Consider the following 26,077-nt stretch of genomic DNA (forward strand, 5'->3'; position numbering starts at 1 on the left):
ACCGATAAAGATCTTCGTAGAATATGTGGGTGCCAATATGAGCATCCAGGTTCTGCTATTGGTTATTGACCGGAAACGTGTCTCGGTCATGTCTACATAGTTCTCGAACCCGTAGGGTCCGCACGCTTAACGTTCGGTGACGATCGGTAGTATGAGTTTATGTGTTTTGATATACCGAAGGTAGTTCAGAGTCCCGGATGAGATCGGGGACATGACGAGGAGTCTCGAAATGGTCGAGACATAAAGATCGATATATTGGACGACTATATTCGGACATCGGAAAGGTTCCGAGTGATTCGGGTATTTTTTGGAGTACTGGGGGAGTTACGGGAATACGGGAGTACATATGGGCCTTAGTGGGCTTTAGTGGAAAAAGAGGAGAAGCCACGAGGGCTGGCCACGCGCCCCCCATGGGCCTAGTCCGAAATGGACTAGGGGAGGGGCCGCGCCCCCTCTTTCCTTCTCCTCCCCCTCTCCTTCCTTCCCCCTCCTAGTAGGAGTAGGATTGATTCCTCCTCCCCTTGCGCGCCTAGAGAGGCCGACCGGCCTTCCGTCCCTCCTTTATATACGTGGGGAGGGGGGCACCCTAGAACACACAAGTTGATTGTTCCAAGCCGTGTGCGGTGCCCCCCTCCACCATAATCCACCTCGGTCATATTGTAGCGGTGCTTAGGCGAAGCCCTGCGTCGGTAGCAACATCATCACCGTCATCACACCGTCGTGCTGACAGAACTCTCCCGTGAAGCTCTGCTGGATCGGAGTTCGTGGGACATCATCGAGCTGAACGTGTGCTGAACTCGGAGGTGCCGTGTGTTTGGTACTTGGATCAGTCGGATCGTGAAGACGTACGACTACATCAACCGCGTTGTTATAATGCTTCCGCTTTCGGTCTACGAGGGTACGTGGACAACACTCTCCCCTCTCGTTGCTATGCATCACCATGATCTTGCGTGTGCGTAGGATTTTTTTTGAAATTACTACGTTCCCCAAAAGAGGTATCAGAGCCAGGTTTATGCGTATATGTTATATGCATGAATAGAACACAAGTGAGTTGTGGGAGATACTAGTCATACTGCTTACCAGCATGTCATACTTTGATTCGGCGGTATTGTTGGATGAGGCGGCCCGGACCGACATTATGCGTACGCTTATGCGAGACTGGTTCTACCGACGTGCTTCGCACACAGGTGGCTGGCGGGTGTCAGTTTCTCCAACTTCAGTTGAAACGAGTGTGGCTACGCCCGGTCCTTGTGAAGGTTAAAACAACACTAACTTGACGAAATATCATTGTGGTTTTGATGCGTAGGTAAGAACGGTTCTTGCTCAGCCCATAGCAGCCACGTAAATTTTGCAACAACAAAGTAGAGGACGTCTAACTTGTTTTTGCAGGGCATGTTATGATGTGATATGGTCAAGACATGATGCTAAATTTTATTGTATGAGATGATCATGTTTTGTAACAGAGTTATCGGCAACTGGCAGGAGCCATATGGTTGTCGCTTTATTGTATGAAATGCAATCGCCATGTAATTGCTTTACTTTATCACTAAGCGATAGCGATAGTCGTAGAAGCAATAGTTGGCGAGACGACAACGATGCTACGATGGAGATCAAGGTGTCGCGCCGGTGACGATGGTGATCATGACGGTGCTTTGGAGATGGAGATCAAAGGCACAAGATGATGATGGCCATATCATATCACTTATATTGATTGCATGTGATGTTTATCTTTTATGCATCTTATTTTGCTTTGATTGACGGTAGCATTATAAGATGATCTCTCACTAAATTTCAAGGTACAAGTGTTCTCCCTAAGTATGCATCGTTGCCAAAGTTCGTTGTGCCGAGACACCACGTGATGATCGGGTGTGATAAGCTCTACGTTCATATACAACGGGTGCAAGCCAGTTTTGCACACGCAGAAATAGTCGGGTTAAACTTGACGAGCCTAGCATATGCAGATATGGCCTCGGAACACTGGAGACCGAAAGGTCGAGCGTGAATCATATAGTAGATATGATCAACATAGTGATGTTCAACATTGAAAACTACTCCATCTCACGTGATGATCGGACATGGTTTAGTTGATATGGATCACGTGATCACTTAGATGATTAGAGGGATGTCTATCTAAGTGGGAGTTCTTAAGTAATATGATTAATTGAACTTTAATTTATCATGAACTTAGTCCTGATAGTATTAGCATATCTATGTTGTAGATCAACAGCTCGTGTTTAGCTCCCCTATTTCATTTTTGATATGTTCCTAGAGAAAATAAAGTTGAAAGATGTTAGTAGCAATGATGCGGATTGGATCCGTGATCTCAGGATTATCCTCATTGCTGCACAGGAGAATTATGTCCTTGATGCACCGCTAGGTGACAGACTAATCGCAGGAGTAAATGCAGACGTTATGAACGTTGGCAAGCTCGATATGATGACTACTTGATAGTTTAGTGCACCATGCTTTACGGCTTAGAATCGGGGCTTCAAAGACGTTTTTGAAACGCCACGGAGCATATGAGATGTTTCAAGAGTTGAAATTAGTATTTCAGACTCATGCCCATGTCAAAAGGTATGAGACCTTTGACAAGTACTTTGCCTACAAGATGGAGGAGAATTGCTCAGCTAGTGAGCATGTGCTCAGAATGTCTGAGTACTACAATCACTTGAATCAAGTGGGAGTTAATCTTCCAAATAAGAAAGTGATTGACAGAGTTCTCTACTCACTATCACCAAGTTACTAGAACTTCGTGATGAACTATAATATGCAAGGGATAACGGAAACGATTCCCGAGCACTTCCCGATGCTAAAGGCTGCGGAGGTAGAAATCAAGAAGGAGCATCAAGTGTTGATGGTCAACAAGACCACCAGTTTCAAGAAAAAGGGTAAAGGGAAGAAGAAGGGGAACTTCAAGAAGAACGGCAAACAAGTTGCTGCTTAGGAGAAGAAACCCAAGTCTGGACCTAAGCCTGAGACTGAGTGCTTCTACTGCAAAGGGACTGGCCACTAGAAGCGGAACTGCCCCAAGTATTTGGCGGATAAGAAGGATGGCAAAGTGACAAAGGTATATTTGATATACATGTTATTGATGTGTACTTTACTAGTGTTTATAGCACCCCTCAATATTTGATACTAGTTCAGTTGCTAAGATTACTAACTCGAAACGGGAGTTGCAGAATGAACAGAGACTCAGGGGCAGACCTACGTGAAGAGCCGTGGGGGCAGCTGCCCCCACTTGATTTTTCTAGCGAGGTATAGTAGTACCATGTGATTCATTAGTGCCCCCACAAAGGCTAATGATGTGCCCCCACTAAGCCTAATTCCTTGATATTTTAGAAGCCCAATACTAAAAAAGTAAGCCCAGTAAAAAGAACTGCCACAGCCCCGTCCCGTAACTCTCACCCTTGCCTACAGCCTGCAACGCCTCCAGTTAAGAAAAATACAGACTGGGATTATTCCTAAAAAATGCATGGGACTAAAAAAGCCATCACGGCCTCGCCTATTGTATCGCCTCAATCTCGAACCACCGCGAGTCATCGGATTGCTGCGGCGCCGCCGGCAATCGTCGACTCCCCCTCGACCTCTCGTCCGTCCCTTGCTGCTCGCGCTCCTGGCGACCTGGCCGGCAATGTTGCAGCAGCACTGCGGCAACACGGCGACGGTCGACAGTGATCCAATCTCCTGACCTCTTCCTGCAATTCCCCAACTTCAATTGACACATCAAGGCAAATCCCTAGAACGTTTTTCTTCAAGCTTTTTGTTTGTTGGTTTCTATGTTAAAAAGCATCTTAGTCTTGTTAACTCCTGTGTATAAATTATTAGTTTGTGTGATTAGGTCAGTTCAAACCTTTCTTCCACTGACGTTTGAATTATTGGCACATAACATTACAGGACAGCTAATGGAGAGGTTTTTAAAAAAATCAACAACTTCCGCGATGCCCGAACTAGTTGATTTGGAGAAGCTTCCTAGGGATCCATCTAAAAGGAAGAGGATTATAGATTACAATCCCAATTAGCATGAGGACGTACAAAGGAAATACTTGATGTGGGGGCCCCATCGACCTGAACCAAAAACTTTTAAGCCAAGGATGATTGGGAAGACCAATAGGTATTTTAATCCTGATTGGTATGAGGAGTTGAAGGAAATATGCCCTAGAGGCAATAATAAAGTTATTATTTATTTCCTTATATCATGATAAATTTTTATTATTCATGCTAGAATTGTATTAACCGGAAACATAATACATGTGTGAATACATAGACAAACAGAGTGTCACTAGTATGCCTCTACTTGACTAGCTCGTTGATCAAAGATGGTTATGTTTCCTAGCCATAGACATGAGTTGTCATTTGGTTAACGGGATCACATCATTAGGAGAATGATGTGATTGACTTGACCCATTCCGTTAGCTTAGCACTCGATCGTTTAGTATGTTGCTATTGCTTTCTTCATGACTTATACATGTTCCTATGACTATGAGATTATGCAACTCCCGTTTACCGGAGGAACACTTTGTGTGCTACCAAACGTCACAACGTAACTGGGTGATTATAAAGGTGCTCTACAGGTGTCTCCAAAGGTACTTGTTGGGTTGGCGTACTTCGAGATTAGGATTTGTCACTCCGATTGTCAGAGAGGTATCTCTGGGCCCACTCAGTAATACACATCACTATAAGCCTTGCAAGCATTGTGACTAATGAGTTAGTTGCGGGATGATGTATTACGGAACGAGTAAAGAGACTTGCCGGTAAGGAGATTGAACTAGGTATCAAGATACCAACGATCGAATCTCGGGCAAGTAACATACCGATGACAAAGGGAACAACGTATGTTGTTATGCGGTCTGGCCGATAAAGATCTTCGTAGAATATGTGGGAACCAATATGAGCATCCAGGTTCCGCTATTGGTTATTGACTGGAGAGGTGTCTCGGTCATGTCTACATAGTTCTCGAACCCGTAGGGTCCGCACGCTTAACGTTACGATGACAGTTATATTATGAGTTTATATGTTTTGATGTACCGAAGGTTGTTCGGAGTCCCGGATGTGATCACGGACATGACGAGGAGTCTCGAAATGGTCGAGACATAAAGATTGATATATTGGAAGCCTATGTTTGGACATCGGAAGTGTTCCGGGTGAAATCGGGATTTTTTCGGAGTACCGGGAGGTTACCGGAACCCCCCGGTAACTTAATGGGCCTTAGTGGGCCTAGGTGGAAGAGAGGAGAGGAGGCCAGGGCAGGGCCGCGCGCCCCTTCCCCCCCCCCCAGTCCGAATAGGACAAGGAGAGGGGGGCGGCGCCCCCCCTTCCTTCCTCCCCTCCACCTCTTCCCCCTCTCTCTCCTAGTCCAACATGGAAAAGGGGGGGGGAGTCCTACTCCCGGTAGGAGTAGGACTCCTCCTGGCGCGCCTCTCCTCCTTGGCCGGCGGCCTCCCCCTTGCTCCTTTATATACGGGGGCAGGGGGGCACCTCTAGACACACAATTGATCAACGATCTTTTAGCCGTGTGCGGTGCCCCCCTCCACCATATTACACCTCGATAATATTGTAGCGGTGCTTAGGCGAAGCCCTGCGTCGGTAGAACATCATCATCGTCACCACGCCGTCGTGCTGACGAAACTCTCCCTCAACACTCGGCTGGATCGGAGTTCGAGGGACGTCATCGAGCTGAACGTGTGCTGAACTCGGAGGTGCCGTGCGTTCGGTACTTGATCGGTCGGATCGTGAAGACGTACGACTACATCAACCGCGTTGTGTTAAGGCTTCCGCTTTCGGTCTACGAGGGTACGTGGACAACACTCTCCCCTCTCGTTGCTATGCATCACCATGATCTTGCGTGTGCGTAGAATTTTTTTGAAATTACTACGTTACCCAACAGTGGCATCTGAGCCTGGTTTTATGCGTTGATGTTATGCACGAGTAGAACACAAGTGAGTTGTGGGCGATATAAGTCATACTGCTTACCAGCATGTCATACTTTGGTTTGACGGTATTGTGAGATGAAGCGGCCCGGACCGACATTACGCGTACGCTTACGCGAGACTGGTTTCATCGTTGCGAGCACTCGTTGCTTAAAGGTGACTGGCGGGTGTCTGTCTCTCTCACTTTAGTTGAACCGAGTGTGGCTATGCCCGGTCCTTGCGAAGGTTAAAATAGCACCAACTTGACAAACTATCGTTGTGGTTTTGATGCGTAGGTAAGAACGGTTCTTGCTAAGCCCGTAGCAGCCACGTAAAACTTGCAACAACAAAGTAGAGGACGTCTAACTTGTTTTTTCAGGGCATGTTGTGATGTGATATGGTCAAGACATGATGCTATATTTTATTGTATGAGATGATCATGTTTTGTAACCGAGTTATCGGCAACTGGCAGGAGCCATATGGTTGTCGCTTTATTGTATGCAATGCAGTCGCCATGTAATTGTTTTACTTTATCACTAAGCGGTAGCGATAGTCGTAAAAGCATTAGTTGGCGAGATGACAATGATACTACGATGGAGATCAAGGTGTCGCGCCGGTGACGATGGTGATCATGACGGTGCTTCGGAGATGGAGATCACAAGCACAAGATGATGATGGCCATATCATATCACTTATATTGATTGCATGTGATGTTTATCGTTTATGCATCTTATCTTGCTTTGATTGACGGTAGCATTATAAGATGATCTCTCACTAAAATTTCAAGATAAAAGTGTTCTCCCTGAGTATGCACCGTTGCGAAAGTTCTTCGTGCTGAGACACCACGTGATGATCGGGTGTGATAGGCTCTATGTTCAAATACAACGGGTGCAAAACAGTTGCACACGCGGAATGCTCAGGTTAAACTTGACGAGCCTAGCATATGTAGATATGGCCTCGGAACACGGAGGCCGAAAGGTCGAGCGTGAATCATATAGTAGATATGATCAACATAGTGATGTTCACCATTGAAACTACTCCATCTCACATGATGATCGGACATGGTTTAGTTGATATGGATCACGTGATCACTTAGAGGATTAGAAGGATGTCTATCTAAGTGGGAGTTCTTAAGTAATATGATTAATTGAACTTGAATTTATCATGAACTTAGTACTTGATAGTATCTTGCTTGTCTATGTTAATTGTAGATAGACGACCTGTGCTGTTGTTCCGTTGAATTTTAATGCGTTCCTTGAGAAAGCAAAGTTGAAAGATGATGGTAGCAATTACATGGACTGGGTCCGTAACTTGAGGATTATCCTCATTGCTGCACAGAAGAATTACGTCCTGGAAGCACTGCTGGGTGCCAGGCCTGCTGCAAGAGCAACACCAGAAGTTATGAACGTCTGGCAGAGCAAAGCTGATGACTACTCGATAGTTCAGTGTGCCATGCTTTACGGCTTAGAACCGGGTCTTCAACGACGTTTTGAACGTCATGGAGCATATGAGATGTTCCAGGAGTTGAAGTTAATATTTCAAGCAAATGCCCGAATTGAGAGATATGAAGTCTCCAATAAGTTCTACAGCTGCAAGATGGAAGAGAATAGTTCTGTCAGTGAGCATATACTCAAAATGTCTGGGTATAATAATCACTTGATTCAACTGGGAGTTAATCTTCCGGATGATAGCGTCATTGACAGAATTCTTCAATCACTGCCACCAAGCTACAAGAGCTTCGTGATGAACTACAACATGCAAGGGATGAATAAGACAATTCCCGAGCTCTTCGCAATGCTAAAGGCAGCGGAGGTAGAAATCAAAAAGGAGCATCAAGTGTTGATGGTCAATAAGACCACTAATATCAAGAAAAAGGGCAAAGGGAAGAAGAAGGGGAACTTCAAGAAGAACAGCAAGCAAGTTGCTGTTCAGGAGAAGAAACCCAAGTCTGGACCTAAGCCTGAGACTGAGTGCTTCTACTGCAAGCAGACTGGTCACTGGAAGCGGAACTGCCCCAAGTATTTGGCGGATAAGAAGGATGGCAAGGAGAACAAAGGTATATGTGATATACATGTTATTGATGTGTACCTTACTAATGCTCGCAGTAGCACCTGGGTATTTGATACTAGTTCTGTTGCTAATATTTGCAACTCGAAACAGGGGCTACGGATTAAGCGAAGATTGGTTAAGGACGAGGTGACGATGCGTGTGGGAAATGGTTCCAAAGTCGATGTGATCGCCGTCGGCACGCTACCTCTACATCTACCTTCGGGATTAGTATTAGACCTAAATAATTGTTATTTGGTGCCAGCGTTGAGCATGAACATTATATCTGGATCTTGTTTGATGCGAGACGGTTATTCATTTAAATCAGAGAATAATGGTTGTTCTATTTATAGGAATAATATCTTTTATGGTCATGCACCCTTGAAGAGTGGTCTATTTTTGTTGAATCTCAATAGTAGTGATACACATATTCATAATATTGAAGCCAAAAGATGCAGAGTTGATAATGATAGTGCAACTTATTTGTGGCACTGCCGTTTAGGTCATATCGGTGTAAAGCGCATGAAGAAACTCCATACTGATGGACTTTTGGAATCACTTGATTATGAATCACTTGGTACTTGCGAACCGTGTCTCATGGGCAAGATGACTAAAACACCGTTCTCCGGTACTATGGAGAGAGCAACAGATTTATTGGAAATCATACATACAGATGTATGTGGTCCGATGAATATTGAGGCTCGTGGCGGATATCGTTATTTTCTCACCTTCACAGATGATTTGAGCAGATATGGGTATATCTACTTAATGAAACATAAGTCTGAAACATTTGAAAAGTTCAAAGAATTTCAGAGTGAAGTTGAAAATCATCGTAACAAGAAAATAAAATTTCTACGATCTGATCGTGGAGGAGAATCTTTGAGTTACGAGTTTGGCCTACATTTGAAACAATGCGGAATAGTTTCGCAACTCACGCCACCCGGAACACCACAACGTAATGGTGTGTCCGAACGTCGTAATCGTACATTACTAGATATGGTGCGATCTATGATGTCTCTTACTGATTTACCGCTATCGTTTTGGGGTTATGCTTTAGAGACGGCTGCATTCACTCTAAATAGGGCACCATCAAAATCCGTTGAAATGACACCTTATGAACTATGGTTTGGCAAGAAACCAAAGTTGTCGTATCTTAAAGTTTGGGGTTGCGATGCTTATGTGAAGAAACTTCAACCTGATAAGCTCGAACCTAAATCGAAGAAATGTGTCTTCATAGGATACCCAAAGGAGACTGTTGGGTACACCTTCTATCACAGATCCGAAGGCAAGACATTCGTTGCTAAGAATGGATCCTTTCTAGAGAAGGAGTTTCTCTCGAAAGAAGTGAGTGGAGGAAAGTAGAACTTGATGAGGTAACTGTACCTGCTCCCTTATTGGAAAGTAGATCATCATAGAAATCAGTTTCTGTGACACCTACACCAATTAGTGAGGAAGTTAATGATAATGATCATGAAACTTCAGATCAAGTTATTACTGAACCTCGTAGGTCAACCAAATCAAGATCCACACCAGAGTGGTACGGTAATCCTGTTCTGGAGGTTATGTTACTAGACCATGACGAACCTACGAACTATGAAGAAGCGATGGTGAGCCCAGATTCCGCAAAATGGCTTGAGGCCATGAAATCCGAGATGGGATCCATGTATGAGAACAAAGTATGGACTTTGGTTGACTTGCCCGATGATCGGCAAGCCATTGAAAATAAATGGATCTTCAAGAAGAAGACTGACGCTGACGGTAATGTTACTGTCTATAAAGCTCGACTTGTTGCGAAAGGTTTTCGACAAGTTCAAGGGATTGACTACGATGAGACCTTCTCACCCGTAGCGATGCTTAAGTCTGTCCGAATCATGTTAGCAATTGCCGCATTTTATGATTATGAAATTTGGCAAATGGATGTCAAAACTGCATTCCTGAATGGATTTCTGGAAGAAGAGTTGTATATGATGCAACCGGAAGGTTTTGTCGATCCAAAGGGAGCTAACAAAGTGTGCAAGCTCTGGCGATCCATTTATGGACTGATGCAAGCCTCTCGGAGTTGGAATAAACGCTTTGATAGTGTGATCAAAGCATTTGGTTTTATACAGACTTTTGGAGAAGCCTGTATTTACAAGAAAGTGAGTGGGAGCTCAGTAGCATTTCTGATATTATATGTGGATGACATATTGCTAATTGGAAATGATATAGAATTTCTGGATAGCATAAAGGGATACTTGAATAAGAGTTTTTCAATGAAAGACCTCGGTGAAGCTGCATATATATTGGGCATCAAGATCTATAGAGATAGATCAAGACGCTTAATTGGACTTTCACAAAGCACATACCTTGACAAAGTTTTGAAGAAGTTCAAAATGGATCAAGCAAATAAAGGGTTCTTGCCTGTACTACAAGGTGTGAGATTGAGTAAGACTCAATGCCCGACCACTACAGAAGATAGAGAGAAGATGAAAGATGTTCCCTATGCTTCAGCCATAGGCTCTATCATGTATGCAATGCTGTGTACCAGACCTGATGTGTGCCTTGCTATAAGTTTAGCAGGGAGGTACCAAAGTAATCCAGGAGTGGATCACTTGACAGCGGTCAAGAACATCCTGAAATACCTGAAAAGGACTAAAGATATGTTTCTCGTTTATGGAGGTGACAAAGAGCTCATCGTAAATGGTTACGTTGATGCAAGCTTTGACACTGATCCGGACGATTCTAAATCGCAAACCGGATACGTGTTTACATTGAACGGTGGAGCTGTCAGTTGGTGCAGTTTTAAACAAAGTGTCGTGGCGGGATCTACGTGTGAAGCGGAGTACATAGCTCCTTCGGAAGCAGCAAATGAAGGAGTCTGGATGAAGGAGTTCATATCCGATCTAGGTGTCGTACCTAGTGCATCGGGACCAATGAAAATCTTTTGTGACAATACTGGTGCAATTGCCTTAGCAAAGGAATCCAGATTTCACAAGAGAACCAAGCACATCAAAAGACGCTTCAATTCCATCTGGGATTTAGTCCAGGTGGGAGACATAGAAATTTGCAAGATACATACGGATCTGAATGTTGCAGACCCGTTGACTAAGCCTCTTCCACGAGCAAAACATGATCAGCACCAAGACTCCATGGGTGTAAGAATCATTACTGTGTAATCTAGATTATTGACTCTAGTGCAAGTGGGAGACTGAAGGAAATATGCCCTAGAGGCAATAATAAAGTTATTATTTATTTCCTTATATCATGATAAATGTTTATTATTCATGCTAGAATTGTATTAACCAGAAACATAATACATGTGTGAATACATAGACAAACAGAGTGTCACTAGTATGCCTCTACTTGACTAGCTCATTGATCAAAGATGGTTATGTTTCCTAGCCATAGACATGAGTTGTCATTTGATTAACGGGATCACATCATTAGGAGAATGATGTGATTGACTTGACCCATTCCGTTAGCTAAGCACTCGATCATTTAGTATGTTGCTATTGCTTCTTCATGACTTATACATGTTCCTATGACTATGAGATTATGCAACTCCCGTTTACCGGAGGAACACTTTGTGTGCTACCAAACGTCACAACGTAACTGGGTGATTATAAAGGTGCTCTACAGGTGTCTCCAAAGGTACTTGTTGGGTTGGCGTACTTCGAGATTAGGATTTGTCACTCTGATTGTCGGAGAGGTATCTCTGGGCCCACTCAGTAATACACATCACTATAAGCCTTGCAAGCATTGTGACTAATGAGCTAGTTGCGGGATGATGTATTACGGAACGAGTAAAGAGACTTGCCGGTAAGGAGATTGAACTAGGTATCAAGATACCGACGATCGAATCTCGGGCAAGTAACATACCGATGACAAAGGGAACAACGTATGTTGTTATGCGGTCTGACCGATAAAGATCTTCGTAGAATATATGGGAACCAATATGAACATCCAGGTTCCGCTATTGGTTATTGACCGGAGAGGTGTCTCGGTCATGTCTACATAGTTCTCGAACCCGTAGGGTCCGCACGCTTAACGTTACGATGACAGTTATATTATGAGTTTATATGTTTTGATGTACCGAAGGTTGTTCGGAGTCCCGGATGTGATCACGGACATGACGAGGAGTCTCGAAATGGTCGAGACATAAAGATTGATATATTGGAAGCCTATGTTTGGACATCGGAAGTGTTCCGGGTGAAATCGGGATTTTTCCGGAGTACCGGGAGGTTACCGGAACCCCCCGGTAACTTAATGGGCCTTAGTGGGCCTAGGTGGAAGAGAGGAGAGGAGGCCAGGGCAGGGCCGCGCGCCCCTCCCCCCCCCCCCCCAGTCCGAATAGGACAAGGAGAGGGGGGCGGCGCCCCCCCTTCCTTCCTCCCCTCCACCTCTTCCCCCTCTCTCTCCTAGTCCAACATGGAAAAGGGGGGAGTCCTACTCCCGGTAGGAGTAGGACTCCTCCTGGCGCGCCTCTCCTCCTTGGCCGGCGGCCTCCCCCTTGCTCCTTTATATACGGGGGCAGGGGGGCACCTCTAGACACACAATTGATCAACGATCTTTTAGCCGTGTGCGGTGCCCCCTCCACCATATTACACCTAGATAATATCGTAGCGGTGCTTAGGCGAAGCCCTGCGTCGGTAGAACATCATCATCGTCACCACGCCGTCGTGCTGACGAAACTCTCCCTCAACACTCGGCTGGATCGGACTTCGAGGGACGTCATCGAGCTGAACGTGTGCTGAACTCGGAGGTGCCGTGCGTTCGGTACTTGATCGGTCGGATCGTGAAGACGTATGACTACATCAACCGCGTTGTGTTAATGCTTCCGCTTTCGGCCTACCAGGGTACGTGGACAACACTCTCCCCTCTCGTTGCTATGCATAACCATGATCTTGCGTGTGCGTAGAATTTTTTTGAAATTACTACGTTACCCAACAGGAGTATGGTGGTACTTCGCTAGAGTACAGTGAGGCAAATGACAATGCATATTGTTTGTGTTGCTATTTATTCAGGGACAACATCAAAGGTAACAAACCTTGGCATGATGCATTTGTAGTAGATGGCTTTCACAATTGGAAGAAGCCAGAAAGATTTGTGACTCATGTAGGTGATCGCAACAGTTTCCACAATAGAGCACTAAAAAACTATGAGGATCTAGAGAACATAGATCAATCAATCCCAATAGCCTTACAGAAGCAAACTCAACTTGAGAAAACTGAGCATCTTATTCGGGTCAATGCTGCAATTGATGTATGTCGATACTTGTTGCATCAGGGACAACCATTCCGTGGTCATGATGAATCAGAAGAGTCGGTAAATAAAGGACTGTTTGCAGTTGATGGAGTATACTATTAGTCAGAATGAAATTGTAGCCAAGGCATTCAAAAACGCCCCACATAATAATCAAATGTTGTCTCCCAAAATTCAGAAAAGTATTACTAAATGCTTTGCAGAAAAAATCTTGTCATGTATTTTGCAAGAAATTGGCAGTGATGTGTTCAGCTTATTGGTTGATGAGTGTCGTGATATTTCTGACACAGAGCAGATGGCATTGGTTCTACGATATGTGAGTGGTGGACTATCATATGAGAGGTTTGTAGGTGTTGTTCACGTTGAGGAGACTACAACTACTTTTCTGAAGTCCAAAATTGATTTTATGATTGCAAAGTCTGGTTTGAGTTTGAAACAAGTGAGAGGACAAGGGTATGACGGTGCAAGCAACATGGCAGGTGAGTTCAATGGTTTGCAAGCAAAAATTATGAGAGATAACAGTTTAGCTTATTTTGTACATTGTTTTGCGCACAAACTTAACTTGGTTGTTGTGGCCATTACAAAGAAAATTACTGATGTTGGAGATTTCTTTGATATGATATCACTTATGGTGACTGTTGTTGGATCATCTTGCAAGAGAAAGGATAAACTTAGAGTGGATCATCAAGAAGAAGTGAGGAACGCAATTGGTAAGGGTGAGATTGCTACAGGAACTGGACTAAATCAAGAGCTTTCTCTTCAAAGACCAGGAGATACTAGATGGAACTCTCACTATAGAACTTTGGTAGGTTTGTCAAAGATGTTTCCATCGGTGGTTAAAGTGCTAGAATATGTTGAGGAAGATGGTACTGATCCTATTAAGAAACGTCAAGCTAGTGGGATTCTGAAATATTTTCAATCATTTGATTCTGTATTCTATCTACACATGATGATGATTATATTTTCTTTAAAAAATGGGCTATCTAAAACATTTCAGAGAAAGGATATGGACATTGTTAATGCCATATCAGATGTGGAATCTACTAAGAGAGAGCTACTAAAGCTTAGATCTGAGCATGGTTGGAATGATCTTCTAGACAAGGTACGTTCTTTTTGTGAGAAGAACGACATTTTAGTGATGGACATGGAAAATGATTATGTGAATCCAAAGAAGATAAGGCAAAGGACCGGTATTAACAATGAGCATCATTATCAGATTGATTGTTTCTTTGTTGTCCTAGATATGTTGGTAGAAGAGTTAAATGGCAGATTCAATGTTATCAATTCTGAGTTACTTTGTTGTATGTCAGCTTTGAGTCCAAGTGATCAGTTTGGTCACTATAATGTTGAGAAGTTGAAGAAATTGGCTCAGTTTTACCCAGATGAGTTCAATGATTTGGTGGGTCTTGAGCATGAACTTGATCTCTATTTGGATAATGTAACCCATGATACAAGGTTTGCTAGCTTGGATAATATTGGTGATCTGGCTGAACTAATGGTGACTACAAAGAAGCATCTTTCTTATCCTTTAGTATACCGACTTATAAAGCTAGCACTTACTTTGCATGTTGCCACTGCAACCGTTGAGAGGTGCTTCTCAGCTATGAAGATAGTGAAGAATGCTCTACGTAGCAAAATTAGTGATGATTTTATGAACCATAGCCTTATCCGCTTTGTAGGAAAAGAATTGTTGAACAAAATTCCAAATGAAGTGATAGTAAAACGTTTTCATGCCGTGAAAGAACGTCGTGGGATAAAATGGAAGGTAATGCTTGTCCTAAAGCTCTTACTGTTTTTTAATACTATCCTTCAACATTTCCATCCCCTCAATTTTGATCATGTTTTTCGTTATTGTTGCAGGTTGTAGATTAAGTGTTAGAACAATGTGTCAATGTTCTCTTTTGCAACTTCAGAACAAGAAATGGTTTTATTGCCGTGATTACTTTTATCTCAAATGGTTAGTTTCCTTTCACATTTCAATGAACTTGGCTACCATGTGGATAATAAAGTGATTAATCCCGCGTTTTATTTTACATGGATGTTTTTTGTCTTGTTGATTTATCATTCATGAATATGGCCATACATTTTTTGCCCCCTCTCAATTATTTTCCTGGGTCCGCCCCTGCAGAGACTAGTTAAGGATGAAGTGACGATGTGTGTTGGAAGTGGTTGCAAGATTGATAAGATCATCATCGCACACTCCCTATACTTTCGGGATTAGTGTTGAACCTAAATAAATGTTATTTGGTGTTTGCGTTAAGCATGAATATAATTTGATCATGTTTATTGCAATACGGTTATTCATTTAAGTTAGAGAACAATTGTTGTTCTGTTTACATGAATAAAACCTTCTATGGTCATACACCCAATGAAAATGGTTTGTTGGATCTCGATCGTAGTGATACACATATTCATAATATTGAAGCCAAAAGATGCAAAGTTAATAATGATAGTGCAACTTATTTGTGGCACTGCCGTTTAGGTCATATTGGTGTAAAGCGCATGAAGAAACTCCATGCTGATGGGATTTTGGAATCAATTGATTATGAATCACTTGATGCTTGCGAACCATGCCTTATGGGAAAGATGACTAAGACTCCGTTCTCTGCAACAATGGAGCGAGCAACTGACTTATTGGAAATAATACATACTGATCTATGCGATCCGATGAGTGTTGAGGCTCACAGCGGGTATCGTTATTTTCTGACCTTCTCAGATGATTTGAGAAGATATGGGTATATCTACTTGATGAAACATAAGTCTGAAACATTTGAAAAGTTCATAAAATTTTGGAGTGAAGTGGAAAATCATCGTAACAACAAAATAAAGTTTCTACGATCTGATCGTGGAGGAGAATATTTGAGTTACGAGTTTGGTCTTCATTTGAAACAATGCGGAATAGTTTCGCAACTCACGCCATCTGGAACACCACAGCGTAATGGTGTGTCCGAACATCGTAACCGTACTTTATTAGATATGGTGCAATCTATGATGTCTCTTACCGATTTACCACTATCATTTTGGGGTTATGCATCAGAGACAGCTGCATTCACGTTAAATAGGGCACCATCTAAATCCGTTGAGACGACACCATATGAACTGTGGTTTGGCAAGAAACCAAAGTTGTCGTTTCTTAAAGTTTGGGGTTGCGATGCTTATGTCAAAAAGTTTCATCCTAATAAGCTCAAACCCAAATCGGAGAAATGTGTCTTCATAGGATACCCAAAGGAGATAATTGGGTACACCTTCTATCACAGATCCGAAGGCAAAACATCCGTTGCTAAGAATGGATCCTTTCTAGAGAAGGAGTTACTCTCGAAACAAGTGAGTGGGAGGAAAGTAGAACTTGATGAGGTAATTGTACCTTCTCTCGAATTGGAAAGTAGTTCATCGCAGAAATCAGTTCCAGCGATGCCTACACCAATTAGTGAGGAAGCTAATGATGATGATCATGTAACTTCAGATAAGTTACTACCGAACCTCATAGGTAAACCAGAGTGAGATCCGCACCAGAGTGGTACGGTAATCCTATTCTGGAGGTCATGTTACCTGACCATGACGAACCTACGAACTATGAGGAAGCGATGATGAGCCCAGATTCCGCAAAATGGCTAGAGGCCATGAAATCTGAGATGGGATCCATGTATGAGAACAAAGTATGGACTTTGGTTGACTTGCCCAATGATCGGTGAGCCATTGAGAATAAAATGGATCTTCAAGAGGAAGACGGACGCTGATAGTAGTGTTACTATCTACAAAGCTAGACTTGTCGAAAAAGGTTTTTGACAAAGTTCAAGGTGTTGACTACGATGAGATTTTCTCACTCATAGCGATGCTTAAGTCTGTCTGAATCATGTTAGCAAATTGCCACATTTTATGAAATCTGGCAAATGGATGTCAAAACTACATTCCTTAATGGATTTCTTAAAGAAGAGTTGTATATGATGCAACCAGAAGGTTTTGTCGATCCTAAAGGTGCTAACAAAATATGCAAGCTCCAGTGATCCATCTATGGACTGGTGCAAGCATCTCGGAGTTGGAATATACGCTTTGATGAGTTGATCAAAGCATATAGTTTTGTACATACTTGTGGTGAAGCCTGTATTTACAAGAAAGTGAGTGGGAGCACTACAACCTTTCTGATAAGTATATATGAATGACATATTGTTGATCGAAAATGATGTAGAATTTTCTGGAAAGCATAAAAGGAGTGTTTGAAAGGAGTTTTTCAAAGAAAGACCTCGGTGAAGCTGCTTACATATTGGGCATCAAGATATATAGAGATAGATCAAGACGCTTGATAAGTTTTTTCAATGAGTACATACCTTGACAAATTTTGAAGTAGTTCAAAATGGAACAGTCAAAGGAGTTCTTGCCTGTATTGCAAGGTGTGAAATTGAGTAAGACTCAAAGCCCGACCACGACAGAAGATAGAAAGAGAATGAAAGTCATTCCCTATGCCTCAGCCATAGGTTCTATAAAGTATGCCATGCTGTGTACCAGATCTATTGTATACCCTACACTGAGTTTGGCAAGGGAGTACAATAGTGATCTAGGAGTAGATCACTGGACATCGGTCAAAATTGTCCTTAGTGGAATAAGGATATATTTCTCGATTATGGAGGTGACAAAAGGTTCGTTGTAAAGGGTTACGTCGATGCAAGTTTTGACACTAATCCAGATGACTCTAAGTCTCAATCTGGATACATATTGGAAGTGGGAGCAATTAGCTAGAGTAGCTCCGTGCAGAGCATTGTTGACATAGAAATTTGCAACATACGGATCTGAATATGGCAGACCCGTTGACTAAACTTCTCTCACAAGCAAAACATGATCACACCTTAGTACTCTTTGGGTGTTAATCACATGGCGATGTGAACTAGATTACTGACTCTAGTAAACCTTTTGAGTGTTGGCCACATGGCGATGTGAACTATGGATATTAATCACATGGTGATGTGAACTATTGGTGTTAAATCACATGGCGATGTGAACTAGATTATTGACTCTAGTGCAAGTGGGAGACTGAAGGAAATATGCCCTAGAGGCAATAATAAAGTTGTTATTTATATTTCCTTATATCATGATAAATGTTTATTATTCATGCTAGAATTGTATTAACCGGAAACTTAGTACATGTGTGAATACATAGACAAACAGAGTGTCACTAGTATGCCTCTACTTGACTAGCTCGTTGAATCACAGATGGTTAAGTTTCCTAGACATAGACATGAGTTGTCATTTGATTAATGGGATCACATCATTAGAGAATGATGTGATTGACTTGACCCATTCCGTTAGCTTAGCACTTGATCGTTTAGTATGTTGCTATTGCTTTCTTCATGACTTATACATGTTCCTATGACTATGAGATTATGCAACTCCCGAATACCGGAGGAACACTTTGTGTGCTACCAAACGTCACAACATAACTGGGTGATTATAAAGGTGCTCTACAGGTGTCTCCGATGGTATTTGTTGAGTTGGCATAGATCGAGACTAGGATTTGTCACTCCGATTGTCGGAGAGGTATCTCTGGGCCCTCTCGGTAATGCACATCACTATAAGCCTTGCAAGCAATGTGACTAATGAGTTAGTTGCGGGATGATGCATTACGGAACGAGTAAAGAGACTTGCCAGTAACGAGATTGAACGAGGTATTGAGATACTGACGATCGAATCTCGGGCAAGTAATATACCAATGACAAAGGGAACAACGTATGTTGTTATGCGGTTTGACCGATAAAGATCTTCGTAGAATATGTGGGAGCCAATATGAGCATCCAGGTTCCGCTATTGGTTATTGACCGGAAACGTGTCTCGGTCATGTCTACTTAGTTCTCGAACCCGTAGGGTCCGCACGCTTAACGTTCGGTGACGATCAGTAGTATGAGTTTATGTGTTTTTATGTACCGAAGGTAGTTCGGAGTCCCGGATGAGATCGGGGACATGACGAGGAGTCTCGAAATGGCCGAGACGTAAAGATCGATATATTGGACGACTATACTCGGACATCGTAAAGGTTTTGAGTGATCCAGGATTTTTCGGACCGGGGGAGTTACGGGAATACGGGAGTACATATGGGCCTTAGTGGGCTTTAGGGAAAAAAGGGGAGAAGCCACGAGGGCTGGCCGCGCGCCCCCCATGGGCCTAGTCCGAATTGAACTAGGGGAGGGGTTGCGCCCCCTCTTTCCTTCTCCTCCCCCTCTCCTTCCTTCCCCCTCCTAGTAGGACTAGGAAAGGAGGAATCCTACTCCTACTAGGAGGAGGATTCCTCCTCCCCTTGGCGTGCCTAGAGAGGCCGGCTGGCCTCCCCTCCCTCTTTTATATACGTGGGGAGGGGGCACCCTAGAACACACAAGTTGATTGTTTCAAGTCATGTGCGGTGCCCCTCTCCATCATAATCCACCTCGGTCATATCGTAGCGGTGCTTAGGCGAAGCCCTGCTTCGGTAGCAACATCATCACTGTCATCACGCGGTCGTGCTGACGGAACTCTCCTGTGAAGCTCTGCTGGATCGGAGTTCGTGAGACGTCATCGAGCTGAACGTGTGCTGAACTCGGAGGTGCCGTGTGTTCGGTACTTGGATCAGTCAGATCGTGAAGACGTACGACTACATCAACCGCGTTGTTATAACGCTTCCGTTTTCGGTCTACGAGGGTACGTGGACAACACTCTCCCCACTCGTTGCTATGCATCACCATGATCTTGCGTGTGCGTAGGAATTTTTTTGAAATTACTACGTTCCCCAACACTCTCGGCCTAGAGAAAAAAAGAGTTTGGACTGGGAGTAATTGGGATGGGCCGGCGAACCTGGACAACACGGTACACGTGTCCTTTCTTTTCCGCGCATGTATCAAGGACCAACTAATTAAAGGGTACTACCTCCATTCTGATTTATTAGTCCCCCTTGTATTTTGGGTTATATTTGGATCATTATTTTAATAAATAAAATATAAGTTATATGTAGCAAAAATAATATCACTGCTATATTCAAATACGAATCCAATAATATAATCTTTTGTGACATGCATTGTCATTTTGCTAGTCAAATATATGGTCAGATTTTAACTCAAACTACAATGAGGACTAATAAAACAGAACGGAGGTAGTACCCTCTAGGGGCAAGCAAGAGATCACTTTTGGTAGGCTGGAAGCATGCCAATTGATGCAGGCAGCTGCCGTCATGTGTCGTACGCTAGACTGTCCCTCGGGATTTTGGCTTTTTTACATACAATTTTTTGGATTTGTTTTTTTGGCTTTTTAGCTTTTGCTTGGTTTTCCGTAGGTTTTGGTCAAAATATATTGTTTTCCTTTGGGAAGAAGTATTTTTGGTGAGAAGCACAACTATGCTTCTCGAAAAGTGAAAAGCACAGTCGTGCTTTTTCTTAAAAAAAAGGTAATGGCACAGTTGTGCTTTCCAAAAAGGGGAAATCAGAGTCCGTGCTTCCGCGAGAAGCATAACTGAGCTTTCTAAAAAGGGAAAATCACAACTCCTGTTCCACGAGATGTACAATCTATGACTCCACTAGAAGCACACCTCTGCTTCTCGAAAAGGGAAAAGGAACAATTGTGCTTGCCCCAAAAGGAAAAGCACTGTATGTGGCACAATTGTGCTTCCGGGTTCTGTTTTCGTTTTCCGTTTTATTTTTCAATTTTCAATTCTTTTGTGCTTTTTTTATCAAAACCTACTAACATGAGACCTAGTCTCAAATATTTCGACACAAGAAATCTACGGTAATGACGGTTCGTGATCTGGACGCACTATTCAAGAGATAAAATATTTTGTAAAATTGAATCTGTGAAAAAAAATACGCCAGTTACCACTACCAGAAAAGATATGCGACCTTTACAAGGGATAAAATGTTTTGTAAAAACTAATGATCTTGACTCATTTCAGGCGGATCCAATTTCGCCCTTGGTCACTAGATAGCGACCTACCGTGTACCCAGCCCCAATTCGTCTCTTTCTTACCAGCCCACTCTCTCGCTCCGTTGTCAGGCAAAGTAGCAGTGCGGTAGTTTCCTTTTGGTAGGCTGTCGTTCGGGTGTTCCTTTTTCTCGTTGTTTTTTCTTGTCGTTTTTCTCTCTCTTTTTTTGGTTTTTTGTTTTTGAAATACGGAACCATTTGTATAGGTCGTGGATACTTTTGAAATTCGGAAACGTTCCTCAAAACTTTAAACTTTCTTTTAATTTGGCACATTGTTCAAATTCATGAACAACTTTTTAAAGATCTTTTTTTTTAAATATGGGAACAAGGTTTGGAATTTGAAACATTTTTATAATTTTGGGATTTTTATATAATCGAGGAATAAATTTTAAAATCTGAGAAAAAACCATATATAATATTTTATCAAATTAATTATGTTTTTTTAATCTACCAACAGTTTTAAAACTCATGAAAACTTTCTTGAAATATGAGAACATTTTCAATATGTGAACATTTTTTTATATTTTGAACATTTTTTCACATTTATGAATTTTTTAAAAATCTGGAAAAAAATACATCTGAGAACATTTTTTAGACATCATGAGTAAATTTTTAAATCCGTAAACATTTTTTTGGAATATGGAACTTTTTTCCAAATTTATCCTCAGTTTTCTAGAATTTGAACAAAATCATAAATATTTTTTTTGAAATCCAAGAACATTTTTTCCTTAGGGAGCTTGCATTCGGATTATTTGGTTTGAATATAGAGAACTCGCATATGCTTTGGAAGGTTGCATAAGCAATCTAGTTGTTTCGGTACTACAAGTAAATCGGCGATAAGTAATATGGATCAGAGGGAGTAACACTGATATGTTTTTTAAAAGAGTATATCGGTACTACAACTAAATCAGTGATAAGTAATGTGGTTTGGAGGAAGTAATATTTATTTCAAACGGTGTTCAAATTGGTGGGCCAATAGGTATTTATCTCGTTACTGACTGTAGCAGTGTAGTAGTGTTCTTTTTATGGTGATATACGTGTCCTTTTATATCCCGAAGAATATAGTACAAGTCAAGTAAATATTAATACTGTAAAGATAGCAGAACGCTAAACTTTGAAAAAACAGTAGTCAAGAAAGAAAATTACAATGAAGAATCTTTTGAGCTTGTCAGCAACATTTGTCACCTAACTCCGGCACAACCAGAGAAGCCATCAATGAATAAAAATGACAAATCACCTTCTCACCCGAGCTCGACGCAGTACAACGCTGATATATCACCCACATGTTATCCGCGAACACGCCATCGAACTCATCAAAATCCACGAACCACAAACCCAGAACGTGATCCACCATCTTCTTCAAATTGGTGGGCCCATAGGTATTAATCTTACTGACCGTAGCAGTGCAGTGTTTGCAAAGAGGAATCTTCAGTCCAGTTTGAATACAGAAGAAACCCTTGCAAATAAAATTAAAAAATAGTACAGAAGAAACAGCAGGGAGGGAGGGAGCAAAGGAAACATGAATGGAACATCTCAAACCCCACCACTAAACAATTCACAAAGTTGCTGCAAATGCTCTCGGGTTACACTTGCACGCAAGATATCCATAAAGTTGCATCCAAGTGGGCAAGCAAAAATCAACTCTTAATCAGATCGCAAAATTTGGGCGCAAATCTCCGTCAATCAAATCAACCGCAATTCTTATCGCGTAAAGAATAGTAGTGGTGGTGGTACAATCGCTCTTGCACACAGCATCATCTGTCTAATCTAATAATCAGGAGGAAAAAGAATAGAAGAAAAATAAAAAATCGCTAGCTTTGGTGCGCAGCTCGTCCGGCGACCCGGGTCCGGTGTATCCTAGAAGAGCCGTAGCTCGGTGCACAGCTCGTCCGACGGCGGCGGGAGGTTGAGGTCGAACACGAAGGGCGCGCGAGGCCGGACGGCGGCCGAGGCGGCCTCGTCGCCGCCGTCGTCCACGACGGAGGCCGACGAGGCGCAGTCGCTCTGGCATCCTGCGTCGCCGCCGGAGCGCTCCGCCAGCAAAGGTGCCGGCGCTGACACGCGCGGGACGGCCCGAGGCGCGTTCGCGGCTCTGGGCCCGCTGTAGGACTCGACGGTGGAGCTGGCGCTGCAGGCTGGGCCGGGGGAAGCCGGTCGAGACGGATGCGGGAGCGTGGGGAGCGTGGGGAAGGAGACGGGGTCCTGGGGAAAGTTGGTGGTGGCGAGCGGGCCGCGGAGGGTGCGCGCGGCGACGTCGTAGGCCCGCGCGGCGGCCTCGGCGGAGTCGTAGGTGCCGAGCCAGACCCGCGCCCGCTTGGCCGGGTCCCGGATCTCCGCCGCGAACCTGCCCCACGGCCGCTTCCGCACCCCCCTGTACCGCGGCGCCACGCCCAGCCCCACAGCCGCCGCCGCGTCGCACACGGTGCTGCCGTTCCTCATAGTAGTAGATCGCCGGCCCGCTGAGGCTTCAGTCCTTCCGCTCCTTCCGCCCGGTGACTGTCTCGGCCTGGCTACCACCACCAGAGGGGCTGAATGAAACGCGCGTGATCTCGAGCTTCAAACAGCCTTGATTCTTTGGCTCTGGGTAGAGGGAGCCGAGCCGCGGTGCTGGAGCTGAGAGGCGGCGGGAAGAAGGCTGTGATGGTGTGAAGGGGCGGGGGAGGGGGGTAGAAGAAGGGGGAGGAGGCGCGTGCGGGTGCGTGGTGGGGTGGGAGGCGACGCGCGGGCGGGAGGGATAGCTCAGCGTTGGTGGGCGGCCGCTTCTTCCCACCTTCCGCACCCTTCAACCTCACTCTCCCTACCTCCCACACGAGACTGGTCTTCGCCGAGTTTACTTTGTTCTCCCGCGTCGGCAGCAGGGATAACACGTTTCCTTTCGGTTGTGCCGCCGCTCCAGTGTGACGGACGACTACGCGTAGCTCGCCGGCTGTGGGTGCGCTGTCCGCGACGTGGAGCGCGCTCCGCCCGCACTAGATTAGACTAGATCGGATCGGATCGGAAGGGGCGGCAGACTGCGCGCCGAGATTCGGTGGCGTTCAAATCGAACCGCCCCGCCCCGCCCTGCGGTGCAGCGTGGTCAGTACGTGACGCTGGGTAGGCGGGGCCGCGGGGGTAGGGTTGGATTGGATTGGATTGGATCGGATCGTATCCTCCGTGCGCCGTGCTGCGGCTGGCACGCAGACGCAGCCTCACTGTCACGGGCGATGCCTGACCAAATTGAATATATCGGCGGTGCAAATTACAGACGTTCGGCAGTATAGTAAATTACGAATCCCAGCCGTCTGCGTTTTGTTGGGGCCAGTCGTACTAATAAACTACTGCCTCGGCTCATCATTTACTATCGTGAATTATGCGAGTGGTCTGTTCCACTGTGGCGCCGAAAGCACAGAAGATTCAAATCAAACGGTACTCCCGCTAGGATATGCACGGCATGATCCCGGGCAAAGAGAAGGCATCGCTTTTACATGATGAAGCAGCCGTCAGGGTACCTACATATTTCGAATTCCAAGACCCACCATACTATTCAGCCAGAGCAAATAATTTGGGCTTTGTTGATCAAACTTGGGAAGGCCTTGGGGTCATGTTTGGTTTCTAGGCTGAAATCGCCGCCATAACCAAGTTTAAATATTTCTCAACAAAAAAAACTAAGTTTAAATGTATTAAACACATGACTCCTGATAAAATGTCTTATATTTAGGAACAGAATGTGACTACAATACAGAATGTTGTAGACATGTTTGGTGTTGTAGTTGTGGTTTCCTCGCTTACAAGTTCTCAGACATATCGTTCGCAACCTTTTTTTTCAAGGAGAAGGGGGGGGGGGGGGGGGGGACAGAACCCACAATAGGGTATTAGCCAACATCACGAGGTGCCACCATAACAAGTGCTCCAAGCCAGGCATAGGCATGGTTATGGTCGTTCATGAATAGTTTTTCCCGCCACAACATTGTGTCATCCCTACAACACTAGAGGACACACGCAAGGGGGGCAGGAGCAACCCTTGGAATGCGTTGCGATGTCTCGAAAGATGCCAACAACAGAGGAGCACGAAAGTCCCCAAGGAGGCGGTGCCAACCGCTGCATGGGCGTCAAGGAGGTGAAGGGCGCACACGACGCACCGACGGTGTCCACCCTCTGCCTACACTAGAAGGCAGAAACGAAAGGGCATTGGGAGAGCAAGTGGTCCGCAGTTTCCATGTCGGCGGAGCTGAGAGGGCAACCTACTTCCCTCAGTTCAATGATGATCTTCCACAGCAGTAGGTCGCGCGTGTGCATGCGTCGTTGGACAAGCAGCCATGCTGTAACGCCCACGATGCGGCTATATCTCCCACGTGTCGAGGAACGACTTAGAGGCATAACCGCATAGTGGTTTTGTCGCAAGAAGGGTCATCTTCACACAATCCCATGTAATGAACAAGAATGGGATAAAGAGTTGGCTTACAATCGCCACTTCACACAATACATAAATATAATTCATACATCATCCAAAATACAATCATATATAGACCGACTACGGTCAAGATCCAAATGAAAATAAGACAACCCCAAATGCTAGATCCCCGATCGTCCCGACTGGGCTCCACTACTGATCATCAGGAAAAGACACATAGTAACGACCACGTTCCTCGTCGAACTCCCACTTGAGATCGACCCCATCATCTGCACTGGCATCGTCGGCACCTGCAACTGTTTTGGTAGAATCTGTGAGTCACGAGGACTCAGCAATCTCACACCCGCGAGATCAAGACTATTTAAGCTCATAGGAAAGGATGGTGTAATGAGGTGGAGCTGCGGCGGCAATAAGCATATATGGTGGCTAACTTGCGCAAAAGAGAGCGAGAAGAGAAGCAACAGAACGGTCGTCATCTAGCAATGACCAAGAAGTGATCCTGAACTACTTACGTCACACATAACTCAGACCGTGTTCACTTCCCGGACTCCGCCGAGAAGAGACC

The 26,077-nt window shown here is 44.2% G+C and overlaps 2 protein-coding genes across 2 annotated transcripts; one reads left to right on the forward strand and one right to left on the reverse strand.

The window, feature by feature from the left end:
* Nucleotides 1-13,488: 13,488 nt before the first annotated feature.
* On the forward strand, nt 13,489-15,065 carry LOC109733765 (uncharacterized). Its single transcript, XM_020292978.1, has 3 exons — nt 13,489-14,383; nt 14,504-14,958; nt 15,054-15,065. The coding sequence occupies exons 1-3, from the start codon at nt 13,489-13,491 to the stop codon at nt 15,063-15,065; spliced, it is 1,362 nt and encodes a 453-aa protein (XP_020148567.1).
* Nucleotides 15,066-22,801: 7,736 nt separating this feature from the next.
* LOC109733770 (ethylene-responsive transcription factor 7) lies at nt 22,802-23,949 on the reverse strand. The gene has a single exon (XM_020292980.4). It carries the CDS (start codon nt 23,559-23,561, stop codon nt 22,980-22,982), a length of 582 nt encoding a protein of 193 aa, XP_020148569.1. The 5' UTR covers nt 23,562-23,949; the 3' UTR covers nt 22,802-22,979.
* Nucleotides 23,950-26,077: the final 2,128 nt, after the last annotated feature.

Source organism: Aegilops tauschii, chromosome 2 (assembly GCF_002575655.3).
Source record: "Aegilops tauschii subsp. strangulata cultivar AL8/78 chromosome 2, Aet v6.0, whole genome shotgun sequence".
Taxonomy (NCBI): Eukaryota; Viridiplantae; Streptophyta; class Magnoliopsida; order Poales; family Poaceae; genus Aegilops; species Aegilops tauschii.